Source organism: Capra hircus, chromosome 2 (genome assembly GCF_001704415.2).
Source record: "Capra hircus breed San Clemente chromosome 2, ASM170441v1, whole genome shotgun sequence".
Taxonomy (NCBI): domain Eukaryota; kingdom Metazoa; phylum Chordata; class Mammalia; order Artiodactyla; family Bovidae; genus Capra; species Capra hircus.
Genome location: NC_030809.1, coordinates 128,582,346 through 128,599,413, shown reverse-complemented (window position 1 = coordinate 128,599,413; position 17,068 = coordinate 128,582,346). Strand labels below are relative to the sequence as shown.

Genomic DNA, 17,068 nt, shown 5'->3' with positions numbered 1-17,068 from the left:
GCACCAACCATGTGCCAGGCACTATACAGATGACATTCTTTCTACCTAACACCAAAGCTTTATGAGGAAGGTATCATTTGCATTTTAGAGATGCAAAAACTGGGTTAAATACTAGGCTCGCTTTTACATTACAGATTTTGCTTGCAACTTATCTTTGTGAGACTCCAAAGCCCAGTGCCCTTTTGATCACACCATACTGCCTCCCCAGATCCCGAACTCTTTGTTCTGCTGTTCTACTAGCATAATGGCCCTTAATCACCATATATAACTCTTTTAATAAGTGAATTTATTGCTACATTTTGAAGAACATAAGCCATATTTTCTTCTCACTAGTCCTCTGAGCATCCTTTCCAGTAGAGCTGATGATTTCATTTTCTGGTCCCAAGGCATGTTTGCCAGGACTTAAGTCAGACCCATAAGTTATGCTATTGAAACTTAATGATAAAAAATGAAGCCTCAAGCATCCATACAGAAAAAGGAAGACAACTTCTAGGGGACAAAGTGGGGTAGATTTAGATATTTTTCTCAATAGAGAATGAGGAAGGACTGCACAGCCGAGACTAATGCTCTGAAAGAAAGATCTAAAGGTGATAAGCAGGCATTCTCAAAAGTGAAATACCTTATGAAATACTGAGGTTATGAAGCCTCTTGAATAAACTTCTTGAAGAGGAAAATCAAATACACATTGCAGGAATAAATGATAAATGGAGTGTTCATACTCTGAATTTATTTCAATTAGTAATTAAGATTAAACTACCAGGGGAATTGTATTTCAGAACGAAATGTGAATGTTGCAAATTCTGGCAAGTAAAACTGAAATAAGCACCAGAAACTGGGGAGTGGCACATGTGAGATGGAGGAAATGAAGGAAGCTATCCACCTCATTCAAAGTACACATTATCAAAATCCAAAACGTGCTGTTAAGGAAAAACATAAGGATGGCAAACACTTAACGACTTTCATAATTGCCCTCCTTTAAACTTAGATCTTCCCTGATGGCTCAGATGGTAAATTATCTGCCTGCAAGGCAGGAGACCTGGCTTCAGTCCCTGGATTAGGAAGATTCCCTGGAGGAGGGCATAACAACCCACTCCAGTATTCTTGCCTGGAGAATCCCCATGGACAGAGGAATCTGGCAGTCCACGGGGTCGCCGAATCAGACACAACTGAGTGACTTAAGCACACAAAACCTTAGAGCAATCTTTTAGGAACTAATATCCCTCTTGGCAAAGATACACATATCGGAAATTTAGCAATTCTTTAGACTGACTTTTTTTTCTTCTGTTAAATTCAAATAAAGTTCAATGGCTTTTATTATAAAAGAGCTAGCATGTTAAAATTTCCTTCTTATATAATGAAGTCTTCATATCTACTCATTTCCAGCCTTAATCTTCTTAATTATTTAACTATTTGTAGTTTAATGTTACAATTCTATTATTTAATGGTGGTATTGCAAATCATTCCAGCATTATTGCCTGGAGAATTGCAGGACAGAAGAGCCTGATGGGCTAAGTCCATGGGGGTCTCAAAGAGTTGGACATGACTGAGTGAGTAAATTGCAATAACAATTGCAGGCTGAAAAATAAATCTGAAGATTGCAATTAGTAGTCTCACTCTCATTTGTGACAATTAAATAAGATAATAGACATTAAATACTTAAAAAGTTATTGGTATAGACTTGTTTATATACTGTTGAATATCATTTTTTAAAATCTGTTTATGTATTCTTGCATTTGCATTTGTTCAGAAAAAGATGCCTAGACTTCAGTTACTCAAAAATTAATACAGGGTTACTTCTGCCTGATAGGATTTTGAGCAGTGCATTTTGACGTCTATACTTCTGTGCTTTTCTGCACAGCTTAAATTTTAGTAACACATATCATGTTTACAAAATAACAAGGTTATTATTCTTAAAAAATAATACAGTGCAGACTTATAATGGGGGCAATTGCCTTTTATATGCTTCATTCTGTGTTCTCTGTACTTTGAGATATACCTTTTCTCAGACTTTAGTTCCCAATAGCCCTTTCTTTTACTGCTCTGCTATCACAACCACGCAAGTTACAGAGAAAGGCGGTGCTCCGATACTATCTGGTATAAAGACTGAGATTGGAGTCTACTTTTACTTTTTGAATATGATTTTTTAAAGGTTCAGAAAAAGAAACAGTTTAGCTCCAGCAGGAAGGGAAAAAAAGAGAAGATGATAAATAGTTTCTTGGAAACTGAAGAAATAGGCACACGATAGGAAACCATTCTTAAATGTAAAAATACGCATATCTGCTTTGGAGATCAAGTTTCCCACAGTCAATAAAATTAGAAGAAAGACAAAAACGACTGTAGTTTGATTTAAATACATGTATTTATGTACATGTTTCTTAAGGGATGAAAGATTACTTCATCCAAATGTCTCTTAAAATGTAAGAACACAATGAGCTGGTATCTTGGTTTGTAATCAGAAGAGATTTCATCTCTGAAATGATTTGACTACTTTCCTTATCTCACACCACTCATGTCAAATGACAAAGAGAAAACTCTGGAGGCAACTTTCTTCCACCTAGAAGCCTTCTAATCAGTCTTTGAAATGCACCCACATTATTGATAATGACAATTCCATGTTGAAATCGAATTTCCAAAACTCTGGAGTTTACTGCTGGAACAATCTCTTCTATTTCCTTCCCATTTCTTATTTCTCTTGGGTCCTTCGCTCAAAAAATGCTGAGCTCTTTGCTAGTTTTCTTATATTTTGCATACACTTATTTTAGTTACTTATCAAAACCACTACTGCAGTGATCTTGATGAAAACATTTTTTTTTTTAACCGTTTTTCACTTTCCCACCAAACTATAGTATCTCCTACCTGTCCTTTTTACATAAATCCCTAAATTTCCTATTTCAGGCTTCAGAATGCTACTGCTTGACTCATTTGAGACCAAATTAGACTTTACGCTTTTTACATTCTTGGGCTATGAACAAGCTTTCTTATTATTCCACATATTGCCAAACATAACCATGTGGAAATATGATATAAATAATAAATGTATCCTGTATTCAGAAAATCCCCATTTATAACTAGGTGCTTTCAAGATGAAGAAACATTTAAGGATAGATAACACCAGAAGCAACTTTATCCAGGGATTATATTAATAGAAATACCATTAAGCAAAGCACAATAAGAGAAATAAAATACAAAAGGTTAGACTTTGTGGCCTCCCTGTTAGGGAGGCAATACAGAGACTTTGATCTACTTGGCTCACATCTTTGCCAAACTCTTGGCTCCTTTTTTTATTCTCTGGCTGGTTTTAAACGAGGTCCAAGGGATCAGTCACATCCTATAGAGGAAGCAGCTGCTGCTGCTAAGTCACTTCAGTCATGTCTGACTCTGTGTGACCCCATAGAAGGCAGCCCATCAGGCTCCCCCGTCCCTGAGATTCTCTAGGCAAGAACATTGGAGTGGGTTGCCATTTCCTTCTCCAATGCATGAAAGTGAAAAGTGAAAGTGAAGTCTCTCAGCTGTGTCTGACTCTTAGCGACCCCATGGACTGCAGCCCACCAGGCTCTGTCCATGGGATTTTCCAGGCAGGAGTATTGGAGTGGGTTGTCACTGCTTTCTCCATAAACAGGAAGAGATTTCATTTTAATTTATACAAAAGGTAGACATCTATACATATTCAATTTATCTCTGGTTTCATTCATCTACCTGGTAAGTAGGTTATCTCTTTAAAATTGGGAATTATATATTAAAATGGAAAGAAAAACAAATGTTGAGTAGGAGACTTGATTTCTAGTCTTAATTTTACTATCTTGTTATGGACACTTTTAGCAAATCACTTAACCTCGCTGGGCTTCAATTTACTTTATCAAGAAAATGATGCTGGGATAAATGATTCCTTAAGTCCTTTTCAACACTAAAAGTCTTTGCACCTGTAACACATATAATATCTTTTTTTGGGTAAGATACTGTAGTCCATAGTGAAACATAAGGGATAACTAATGTGGGATTTTTTAGTTTCTATTCAGTAATATCTAACAGCCATACTTGAGCTTTCTCATATAGAGTAATAGTTCACAATGATGACAGTCTTCAACATTATGTTTAATAACTATTAAATGCCCAGTTCGGGAAGATCTCCTAGGGAATACGCCAGTATTCTTTCTTGGAGAATTCCATGGACAGAGGAGCCTGGTGGGCTACAGTCCATGGGTCGCAAAGAGTCAGACACGACCGAGCGAATGTTTCAGTTCAGTTTAGTTACTGTGGTGATCATTTCACAATATATACAAATATCGAATCTTTATGTTGTACACTTGAAACTAAAATAATGCTCTATGTCAATTATGCCTCAATAAAATATGACAATAATAAATAAATAATAAAATTAGAAAGAAATATTTCAATTACCTGGGAAAACGTGGGGTGGGGGTTTAAAATAGGCCTATGATTTTCAAAAATTCATTTTATAAATTCATCTCAAGAATTGAGAAGTTAGGTAATGTTTAGTGTTTACTATCATCTTTTTTCCCCATTTATTCCTATATTTTATAAGCAAATACCAACCATAAAGTTCTAATTCAACAAACTTCCTGCTTTTACTATATTCTTATTTGTCCTTACATTGTTTAACAGGAAAAATGCTTATATCTTCTCACTCTAAAGAAGGCAATGGAAAAATAATACAGCTTTCTAAGTTTCTTTTAAGTATCTGTCAGTATAGATGTGGCACACAAAAGGACATTTCCAAATGGTTACAGATGAAGGATTATTACCAATAAATATAATGGTATACGCCATTTTTAATGAAAGGACAGTTAATTTATATGCTCATTCAACAGATTTTAAGAAGTTTGGAATGAATATAAGTTGTGCATATTAGCATTATTGAGAACTTATTCTAAAATCTAGGACAATTTACTTAAAGGTATTACTTAAAATGATTTTTTAAAGTGGTTTTGAGACTAACTAAAAACTTTTGAACAAATAATATGGATTACATAGAATGCAATTGAGTTCTTCATGTTTTTTCATCCTCCCTGGTATCTACAACCAGCAAAACTGGAGAATGCGAATGATTCCGCCTATTACAAAGCTGCTGTAAAGAATCTCCTGAATTTGGGATTTTAAACTATTTTGAATGTTTTAGCAATTCATCTCATTGATTACAAAGATGTATCTTTTGCCCAACTTTTAATGATTCCACAGGGTTCAATGTGAATATTTTTATTTCCTGACTTCCTTTTAAGATATGTATTCATTTCTATTTTTGGCTATGCTGGGTCTTTGTTGCTGGGTGAGGGCTTTCTTGCAGTGAGCAGCGGCTACTCCAGTTGTGGTGCGCAGGCTTCCCACTGCTGGCTTCCCAGCAGCCTCCCTGGCTGCACAGCATGGCCTCTAGGCGTGCAGGCTCAGTCGTCGTGGCTCAGAGGCTCCGGCAGTTATGGCACACGGGCTTAGTGGGTCCACGGCACGTGGAATCGTCCCAGACCAGGGATCAAATCCATGTCCCCTGCATTGCTGGGTGGATTCTTTACCACAGACCACCAGGAAGTGCCTTTTATTTATTTATTTATTTTCTGACTTTGCTATAAATACCATTTATTTTTCAGATTCAAATATTCTTCTAAGTCAAAACCCAATATTAACACTTCATTGAAGGGTTATTTACCATATATTCACTAAAAATAATTTGAGAATCATTAGTAAAATGATTAAGTTTATATTAAAAACCTTCCTTTACCATGGTTCATTAGACCACATAAGGTTTTAATATTCTCTTTTCATTAACATCTTACTTATAATAATGTGTAACAGTTTTAAAAGGTTGATGTGGACTTCCTTATATTTCTGTATTTGATTTAAAACCCAGATGATCCTCACATTAACATCCTATTTCAGAATGCAGTTGTTGAAAACTCAGAAAAATAGGAAAGTGTGATTACAATGGTAATTTTCTATAACAATCAAAGCCATCTCTTGTATATTAACCTACAATGTCAGCAGCACTGAATGTCCTGCCATGTTTGCAGGAATAGCCATTCCTTCCCCAGTTGAAATTTTCAGGTTAGCCACTATACATACCCTGGCTGTTCTCACTGTTTCTGATGCAATTTTTTTGTAAAAAAGGAGATGATATCTGTATTAGATGATGTATTCTAACTAAGGACTTGGAGATGTATTCTCATCTCTCAGAATACATGCTTAGAGATGTATTCTAAGAATTTGGCTGTTTTTCAGATAATAGTGCAAAGGCTAATTTATTCTCAAGAGATAATAACAGCCATTCCAAATCTAGAGTTGACAGAACACCGTTTTTATAATAAAGATATTAATAAACTCTTGATACCTAAGACACAGACAAAAGGGGTTTTTAAAATAGGTTAACTCACTTAAACCTCATAACTCAAGGTAGGCACAATTATTAACTTCATTTTATAAATGAGAATGCTGTTGCTGCTAAGTTGCGTCAGTTATGTCTGACTTTGTGCGACCTCATAGACAGCAGCCCACCAGGTTCCTTCATCCCTGGGATTCTCCAGGCAAGAACACTGGAGTGGGGTGCCATCTCCTCCAATGCATAAAAGTGAAAAGTGAAAGTGAAGTCTCTCAGTTGTGTCCGACTCTTAGCGACCCCATGGACTACAGCCCACCAGGCTTCCCCGTCCATGTGAATACTGAGGGACAGAAAAGTTACATAATTCAGATAAGAGCTGGGGGGGGGGCGCTGAAATTTGAACCCAGATAGTTTGACTGGAGTGTGAAGTCAAGTGGGCCTTAGGAAGCATTACTACAAACAAAACTAGTGGAAGTGATGGAATTCCACCTGAGCTATTTCAAATCTTAAGAGATGATGTTGTGAAAGTGCTGCACTCAATATGCCAGCAAATTTGAAAATAGCAAAGACCATAGGATTGGAAAAGGTCAGTTTTCATTCTAATCCCAAAGAAGGGCAATGCCAAAGAATGCTCAAACTACTACACAATTGCACTCATTTCACATGCTAACAAGGTAATGTTGAAAATCTTTCAAGCTAGGCTTCAGCAGTACATGAACTAAGAACTTCCAGATGTACAACTTGGGTTTAGAAAAGGCAGAGGAACCAGAGATCAAGTTGCCAATATCCATTGAATCATAGAAAAAGCAAGAGAGTTCCAGAAAAACATCTGCTTCTACTTCATTGAATCCTCTAAAGCCTTTGACTGTGTGGATCACAATAAACTGTGGAAAATTATAGAGACAGGAATACTAGACCATCTAAGCTGTCTCATGAAAAACTTGTATGCAGGTCAAGAAGCAACAGTTAGAACCAAACATGGAATATTGGACAGGTTCCAAATTGGGAAAGGAGTATATCAAGGCTTGTATATTGTCACTCTGCTTATTTAACTTATATGCACAGTACATCATGTGAAATGCTGGGCTGGATAAAGCACAAGCTGGAATCTAGATTGCACAGAGAAATATCAACAACTTCAGATATGCAGATGATACCACCCTAATGGTAGAAAGTGAAGAGGAACTAAAGAGACTTTTGATGAAGGTAAAAAGAGAAGAGTGAAAAAGCTGGCTTAAAACTCAACACTCAAAAAACTAAGATCATAGCATCCAGTCCCAATCACTCATGGCAGATCAGTTCAGTTCAGTTTGGTCTCTCAACTGTGTCTGACTTTGAAACCACATGGACTGCAGTACACCAAGCTTCCCTGTCCATCACCAACTCCTGGAGCTTACTCGAATTCATGTCCATTAAGTTGGTGATGCCATCCAACCATCTCATCCTCTGTCATCCACTTCTCTTCCCGCCTTCAATCATTCCTAGCATCAGGGTCTTTGCAAATAAGTCACTTCTTCTCATCAGTTGGCCAAAGTATTGGAGTTTCAGCTTAAACATCAGTCCTTCCAATGAATATTCAGGACTCATTTCCTGTAGGATGGACTGGTTGAATCTCCTTGCTCTCCAAGTACTCTCAAGAGTCTTCTCCAGCACCACAGATCAAAAGCATCAATTCTTCGGTCCTCAGCTTTCTTTATAGTCCAACTCTCACATCCACATATGACTACTGGAACAACCATAGCTTTGAGTAGACAGTTGTTTGCTGGCAAAGTAATGTCTCTGCTTTTTAATACGCTGTCTAGGTTGGTCATAACTTTTCTTCCAAGGAGTAAGCGTCTTTTAATTTCATGGCTGCAGTCACCATCTGCAGGGATTTTGGAGCCCCAAATAATAAAGTCTGTCACTGTTTGCATTGTTTTCCCATGTATTTGCCATGAATTGATGGGACAAAATGCCATGATTTTCATTTTCTGAATGTTGAGTTTTAAGCCAACTTTTCCACTCTCCTCTTTCACTTTCATCAAGAGGCTCTTTAGTTCTTCTTCACTTCTGCCATAAGGATGGTGTCATCTGCATATCTGAGGTTATTGATATTTTCCCCGGCAATCTTGATTCCAGCTTGTGCTTCATCCAGTCCAGCATTTATCATGATGTACTTGCATATAAGTTAAATAAGCAGGGTGACAATATACAGCCTTGACATACTCCTTTCCCGATTTGGAACCAGTCTGTTGTTCCATGTCCAGTTCTAACTGTTGCTTCTTGACCTCCATACAGATTTCGCAGCAAGCAGGTCAGGTGGTCTGCTATTCCCATCTCTTCAAGAATTTTTCATAGTTTGTTGTGATCCACACAGTTGAAGGGTTTGGCATAGTCAATAAAAGCAGAAATAGATGTCTTTCTGGAATTCTCTTTTCCGATGATCCAGCGGATGTTGGCACTTTGATATTTGGTTCCTCTGCCTTTTCTAAATCCAGCTTGAACATTTGGAAGTTCACAGTCACGTACTGTTGAAGCCTGGCTTGGAGAATTTTGACCATGGCTTTGCCAGCGTGTGAGATGAGTGCAATTGTGAAGTAGTTTGAACATATCTTAGCATTGTAGGTGGGAAAAATGGAAATAGTGACAAACTTTATTTTCTTGGGTCCAAAATCACTGCAAATGGTAACTGCAGCCATGAAATTAATAGATTCTTGCTCTTTGAAGGAAAAGCTATGACAAAATTAGACAGTATATTAAAAAGCAGAGAGATCATTTTCCAGAAATGTCCAAATAGTCAAAGCTATGGTTTCTCCAACTGTCACATATGGATGTGAGAGTTGGACCATAAAAAAGGCTGAGAACCAAAGAATTGATGGCTTTTGAATTGTGGTGTTGGAGAAGACTCTTGAGAGTCCCTTGGACAGCAAGGTGATCAAAGCCGTCAATCCTAAAGTCAATCAACCTTGAATATTTATTGGAAGGACTGATGCTGAAGCTGAAGCTTCAATACTTTGCCACCTGATGCAAAGAGTTGACTCATTGGAAAAGACCCTGATGCTGGGAAAAATGGAGGGCAGAAGGACGAGGGGGCAACAGAGGATGAGATGGCTGGATGGCATCACTGACCCAATGGACATGAGTTTGAGCAAACTCTGGAAATGGTGAAGGACAGGGAAGCCTGGCATGCTGTAGTACACGGGGTCACAAAGCTTCAGACGTGGCTTAGCTACTGAGCAACAAAAAAGTTTGAGAAGTGGCTGTTCAAGTCACTGCAGCTACTATGTGTCTATTAAATTGATAGCATTAATGGAGTTATTGGGCTGCATCTGAGCATACCAATACCACAAATCTAGATTTTAATTTCCCCGTATCAATGACTATTGCATACATTTAGCTGGAGTTTCAAACTTAAGTGGCTTAAGTGGCTTTCAAACTTAAGATGTGGCTTTCAACTAACTCAGCGTTAGTATACCCAGGTTGTAAACACTGTAGTATCTGTGATTTCATCGGTTTTTTGTTCTTTGTTGTTTTCCCTCTGGTTTTGTTGTTGTTGTTTTTGTTTTTAAGCCAAGCAAGAGCTTACAGGCTATAAATGCTGAGGGAGATCAGGCTGTGAAGATTGAAAAACCCTGGTTAGAAACTACACAACTCACTAACTGAGGAAGATCTAGAGAGTCACAGTTCAGCTGAGTCTTCTCTCTTGTCAAACGTACCAATGTGTGCTTCATATATGAAATTATGATACCGCTAGAAATCAATGAAATGTGTCAGTCTTTCTTTTTAAAACCTCTCTTTGACCTTCATGTTTTACGTGTTGGTCATCATTTATTTAGTTTTCTTCCAAACCTTTTGTCTCATGTGCCTGTTCTCTCTCTCCAAGTAAGTCATAAGGCTTTAAGGTCAAGATCCATGTTTCTGTTTGTTTTGGATTCACTCACTTTCAGAACTTGGAACACAGTAAGCAGATAATCAAGGAATGCTGATTCTTTACTGCCACATGGTGCAAAGTAGTATAATCTCTCAAGAACTGCTTTCTTATATTCTCTGACAGAGCTAGATATTTCATAAAAAGATAAATACATCATCCTTTTTGGAGACAGTTATATATTTTAGAATAAAGCATTTAAAAAATAAATGTTTTTCATGAATGATATCACAATTCTTCATGTGAGAAATGACTATCTCACACCAACAGAATAATAAGTTCATTAAACGTTTCCCAATATTTCATATTTTTATAGAAAGGACAGTTTAGCAGTCTCACCAAAAGATGGGAGGAATGGAAAACACTACAGTCTTCCTTTGTGACCCCATGGACTGCAGCCATGGACTGAAGTCCGCCGGATTCCTCTGTCCATGGAATTCTCCAGACAAGAATAACTGGAATGGGTAGGCATTCTCTTCTCTAGGAGATCTTCCTGACTCAGGGATCAAACCTGGGTCTCCTGAATTGCAGGCGGATTCCTTACTGTCTTAGCCACCAGGGAAGTCCCATAGTCTTCCTTAAGGGTGGTCAAAAATTACCTTTAAATTTACACTTAAATGTTCTAATAATATCAGAAATAGAAAGCTAATCCACTATCCACCTAGAGAGCCTATCAGCTTTGTCTTATACTCAGATGCCTACTGCTCTTCTCCTTCGGCTCCTGCCCAGCATCAAGCCACAGTCACTCTCCTTGTGTGGGCCTCTCCACTGGACTCCTGATGCATGTTCACCTTTGCCCCTTACAGCTAATTTCTGTTAAAAGCTTCTTTCACTTATTGTCACTCTTTCTCTCAAAACTTGCTAAATTGAGTGTTTCTCAAATTTTACAGTGATCGACGCTGGAGAGGTGGAAACCTCCCCCCTCTACCCTTCTTGAATTCTTGTGGCTGGACTAATAATAGAATTGATACAAGACAGATTAATAGGAGAAAAGAAACATATTTTAAGTCATGTACAATGAGGTCGCATAAAAATAGAACCGGACTTAAGAAGTGTCCACAGCAGGCAGCTTTTATACTTTCATATTTTTTAGAAAAGAAACATCAACTTGTGAGCTACTAACAGGACAAAGAAACCTGGGTTTAGAGTGTCCGGTTAGTGAAGAATCTAAACAGAATTTGGGCTTGTGCTATTAAAGCAGTAACGAGGTTGGTGTATACAGGCTCCTCATTTAAGTCCCCTATCTCTGGTAATATGGGTGCCCTTCCACCTTCAAATGCAGGGAGGCAGGACCTACCTTTAACACCAGAGATTTATTCAGTGCTTTCAGGGAGACAGAAAGAAGGGTTAGAGTGTCCCTCCTGTGTTGTGACTTTTTAAACGAATCAAGTGGCATATTTGGGGGTAGCATGGTCTGAGCCCTCAAGAACTATGGGACATACTCTGATCTTCCTGCTCTGCTCCACATGTGTTTACTATTACTTCTCTATAATCAACTGAGTTCCACCATCTGGGGCCTGGCTGGTCCTTGGCTAGGCAAACATGGTCCTACCTAGCCTGTGACAGCTGACCTGCAAATGCAGCCACAGGCTTCACTCCCTCACTTCCCTTAGCCCTCTGCCCTCTTCAGAGACCTTCCCTGACTACTTCATGTAACACAGCACCCTCTTTCCCGCTTCTCCCAACCCTCAACATTTTGCTTTACTTTTCTACATAGTAATAACTACAGGCTGGCATACTGTATTAATAAATAAAATACTGTGTTAATACTACATTATTTATATGAGTAAGTATTTCCTACATAATATGTAGTATGCTAAATAAATAACACTAACACTATCAATAAAATACACACACTGTTTGCTCATTAGCTGTCTCTTTAAAAAGTCTTATTATTTTGCTTATTATAGGTGAGTCCCAGGAAGCCAGGATCTTATCTATTTGGTTCACTAATCAGTTCCTATTGTCTCAGTCAGAACCTGCCATAAATTAGGAGCTCAATTCAAATGAATAAGTACATATGCACAAATAAATCTATATTTACACTTTACCATATGTTTCCATTACTCTTACCATGTTATTAAGCATGTTTCAGAAATCACATTAAGACACCATATTCAATGAGGACATGAGGTTAAACTTATATGTGGATCATCTCTTCTATTAACATTAATTGTTCTGTTAAGAAACTCCCCCTCCTCATTCTTATTTCAAAATTTATACTTAAAGCTGGTAAAGTCTTTAGTACTACTTATAGGCAGGTGTTCAAGCTGGTTTAGAAAAGGCAGAGGAACCAGAGATCAAATTGTCAACATCTGCTGGATCATCGGAAAAGCAAGAGAGTTCCAGAAAACTATCTACTTCTGCTTTATTGACTATGCCAAAGCCTTTGACTGTGTGGATCACAATAAACTGTGGAAAATTCTAAAAGAGCTGGGAATACAAGACAACATGACCTGCCTCTTGAAAAACCTATATGCAGGTCAGGAAGCAACAGTCAGAACTGGACATGGAATAACAGACTGGTTCCAAATAGGAAAAGGAATACGTCAAGGCTGTATATTGTCACCCTGCTTATTTAACTTATATGCAGAGTACATCATGAGAAACGCTGGGCTGGAAGAAGCACAAGCTGGAATCAAGATTGCTGGGAGAAATATCAATAACCTCAGATATGCAGATGACACCACCCTTATGGCAGAAAGGCCTCTTGATGAAAGTGAAAGAGGAAAGTGAAAAAGTTGGCTTAAAGCTCAACATTCAGAAAACTAAGATCATGGCATCTGATCCCCTCACTTAACAGGAAATAGATGGGGAAACTGGAGAAGGCAATGGCAACCCACTCCAGTGTTCTTGCCTGGAGAATCCCAGGGATGGCGGAGCCTGGTGGGCTGCCATCTACGGGGTCGCACAGAGTCGGACACGACTGATGTGACTTAGCAGCAGCAGCAGCAGCAGATGGGGAAACAGTGGAAACAGTGTCAGATATTATTTTTTTCGGCTCCAAAATCACTGCAGATGGTGATTGCAGCCATGAAATTAAAAGACGCTTACGCCTTAGAAGGAAAGTTATGATCAACCTGGATAGCATATTCAAAAGCAGAGACATTACTTTGACAACAAAGGTCCATCTAGTCAAGGCTATGGTTTTTCCTGTGGTCGTGTATGGATGTGAGAGTTGGACTGTGAAGAAAGCTGATCACCGAAGAATTGATGCTTTTGAACTGTGGTGTTGGAGAAGACTCTTGAGAGTCCCTTGGACTGCAAGGAGATTCAACCAGTCCACTCTAAAGGAGATCGGTCCTGGGTGTTCTTTGGAAGGAATGCTGCTAAAGCTGAAATTCCAGTACTTTGGCCACCTCATGCGAAGAGTTGACTCATTGGAAAAGAGTCTGATGCTGGGAGGGATTGGGGGCAGGAGGAGAAAGGGATGACAGAAGATGAAATGGCTGGATGGCGTCACTGACTCGATGGACGTAAGTTTGAGTGAACTCCGGGAGTTGGTGATGGACAGGCAGGCCTGGGGTGCTGCGATTCATGGGGTCGAAAAGAGTCGGATACAACTGAGCGACTGAACTGAACTGAACATTTATGAGTAGTAATTTGTTTCCAGATACTGTTTTAAGACTTCATGTAACACCTTTATATCTATAAAAATTCTAATTGAAAAATTACTCATCCTTATTTACAGATTAGTAACCATAGACATAGTAAGGTTAGATAATTTGCCCCAAACTAGAGTGACTTTACTTTGATATTTCACTTTCATTCATTGGAGAAGGAAATGGCAACCCATTCCAGTGTTCTTGCCTGGAGAATCCCAAGGATGGGGGAGGCTGGTGGGCTGCCGTCTGTGGGGTCACACAGAGTAGGACACGACTGAAGAGACTCAGCAGCAGCACACAGGTAGTTAGTTTTGGAGTCATGATTAAACCAAGGCAATCTGGTTACAGATTATGTTTTTTACTTCTGTTGCCCCAAGGTATTTCCTATGGACATAGATTTGCTTTGCAAGTGACATCTACTCTAGGAAGAGACAGAGAACATTTTCAAATACAACTACTAAACAATCAATCTTTAAAGTGCCACAGAGAGGAAAATTCAGAAAAAAATAATGTTCTTCAAATATTTTTAATGCTACTCGGTCCACATGATCTCACTCAGGAGACCACATGAGAAGGAATGGAACCAACCTGCTCTTCCACATTTGACTGACCCCAGTGTGGACGATGTTGCTGGGCCCTCTGCTTCTTGCGGGATGTCTTACCATTGTTATGGGCTCATGAATCAGCACAGGCAACTTAGCCATGTAGACAGGCGGATTGCCATTGTCACATTATGCAAAGAGTTAATGATAGCTCTAATTACAGCAACATTTTTCAATCCTTTATAAACTAGTTTTTAAAGTGAGGAACTTCAACCATTTATAAAAGTGAATAATGTCTGGTAGTTTCACATGAAAGATTTAATTTTATTATGATTGATAACAGAAAAAGAATTGAGCATGGGCTTTAAAGTTATAGTGGTTTTCTACATTAAATTTTTTTCTATGAGGATTTCATGCAGTGTAGCAATAGCTAACATGAGGAATATGTGTGGAAGAGATGGGTAATATTAACTTTTTTTTTTTTTCTCTTGAGCTGTTATGTAAACTTTTCATGCTAATTCATGGCAATCAATCCTCATGTTAACTTTACAGGGGAATTCATAAGCATCACAGTGATTTCTGGTATGTTAATTTTACAGAGAAAGCATTTTTTGAGCATTTTCTTTGCTGCACAGTCAGGCAGAAAACATAAAGTTGCTGCACGCTAGAAAGCTCACTGCTGAGCAACCCTCTAGAAGAATTTCTTCTAGATGGCCTTTTAAATGTTGCTTCCTGCTGATTCAGACTCAGACCAGTGCTCTAGAGGTTTCCCATAGAGCTCTCCATTCAGTAATTTTTTAGAAAATTTTTCCTGAAATAGTTCTTCATAACTAATCTCTTTATATACCACTAATCCACTGTTCACTGTTTATAAAAATAATTTTACCATTTTCTATTTCCTCCCCTGCCATTTCTGAAGTTGCTTAAGTCTGGCCCACTCTCTTATTCCCAAATACAACTCTTTAAAATTCACTTCTGTCTCTTCCAAATTTAAACAGACTTCTCTGAAATCTACTCTATGTTTTGTGTTCATTAATTATAAAATAACATCTTTCTTTAAAGACCCTTCTGTAAATGGCATTCATTCATTTGGACGGTCTTCCAACAACAGCAGTGAATCAAATCTTTGAAGACATGGAGTATGGATTGTTTCTATTTCTCTATTAAAATGCAGGACTTGAACAAAAGATTCATACAAAATATGTACTTTTCCTATGTTTTCTCAATAGTTTAAGCTTTGTTTGTCTCCCTTTTTTGTGTTATAATTGCATTCATTAAAATTGAAGCTCATTTCCAGACTAGTTTTATATTTGTCTGTGTAATGAAACATTAAGTATTTTTAAAGGAAACGAATTTATTTGTTGTTTTGTTTCTTATAGGCCATGATACTGCAAATAATTTTAACAAAAGCCAAAGTCATTTGAAGAAAATACACTTGTGACTTAAACAGAAATTATAAAAAGACTACTTATTTAGGAAGTAAAACAACTTCCCTTATTATATGCTACAAAATTTATTTATGCAAAGATTTTTCAGGGATTATCTACTAAGAAATATCAAAGCATAAACAATCTTTCTAAGATCAATCATAAACTAGCAATAATACTATAGCAAAATAAGATTCAATAATACCATATGAACTATTTTACCTTTGCATTATAGGGAATGTAATGTTTTGATAAAGCCTCAGGAGTATGCATCCATGTTTTGTCTGCAATGAAGAATACACAATGTTAAATTAAAACATAGGTTCTAAGGGTGTCATATTCACGCATTAGCATTTATAAAGAGTCTGATATGGGTGGGAGCACTCCTAAGACAGTTTTGCTAAAGTGAGAAAGAATAGCTAGTCAGATATAAGAACAATATAACCACAAAGTAATTATAAGATTCTCTCCTTAAGTTAAAAATCTTTTCCTTTTATAAGTTTTCAAATAATAAAACATTTCTGAATTTTTTAAAGAATATATTTTTAGAAACCAGTTGGGCTATAAGTAATTATATCAATCATGTGAATAACTATGTTTTTCTTCTTTCACTTGATAGTCTCATGAATTATAGGGTATTTTTGCTAATTACTTTTTCAATGAATAGTAATCTGCTCTTTACTCATGACTATTATTCTTTAGTATCAAAAACTGACAATTTGTAAGGGGACATTTTAACATTAAACTAACAACTAAACATTTATACAAAACAAATAAATCAATCTGCTAAATTCACTTAAAAATTAATATTAGGATAGTTTTTTTAGTCTCGATTTAGAGAAACATTGATTGAGTGTCAACTATCAGGTGTTTCAGATATAAATAATCTTAAATGCAGTAATTTGAAATTATTACACAACTCAAATTAATACAGTAGAGTAATGAAGCTTCCCAGGTGGCACAGCAGTAAAGAATCCACCTTGCCAATTCAAGAGACATGGATGTGATCGCTGGAGGGGGAAGATCCCCCTGAAGGAGGAACTGGCAACCACTCTAGTATTCTTGTTTGAAAAATTCCATGGACAGAGGAGACTGGCAGGGTGTTGTCAATGGGTTACAAAGAGTTGAACACAACTGGGCGATTGAGCATAGTAGAATAATGGAAATAAAAGTAACTAAAAGAATAGAAGATATTTAAAGTAATTTGTATTATACATTATTAACATTAATAAAAAATAATTTTTTCATTCAAACATTTTGTG

General features: G+C 37.4%; 1 protein-coding gene across 4 annotated transcripts in view; it reads right to left on the bottom strand.

Annotated features, from left to right (window-relative positions):
- Positions 1-17,068, bottom strand: part of GULP1 (GULP, engulfment adaptor PTB domain containing 1) — a 330,443-nt gene that overhangs the window by 94,895 nt on the left and 218,480 nt on the right. For all 4 annotated transcript variants that reach the window (XM_018065482.1, XM_018065486.1, XM_018065478.1 and 1 more), the window contains one exon: positions 16,029-16,090. In XM_018065482.1, the coding sequence (XP_017920971.1) occupies positions 16,029-16,090 (62 nt within the window). The remainder of the gene's footprint in view (positions 1-16,028; positions 16,091-17,068) is intronic.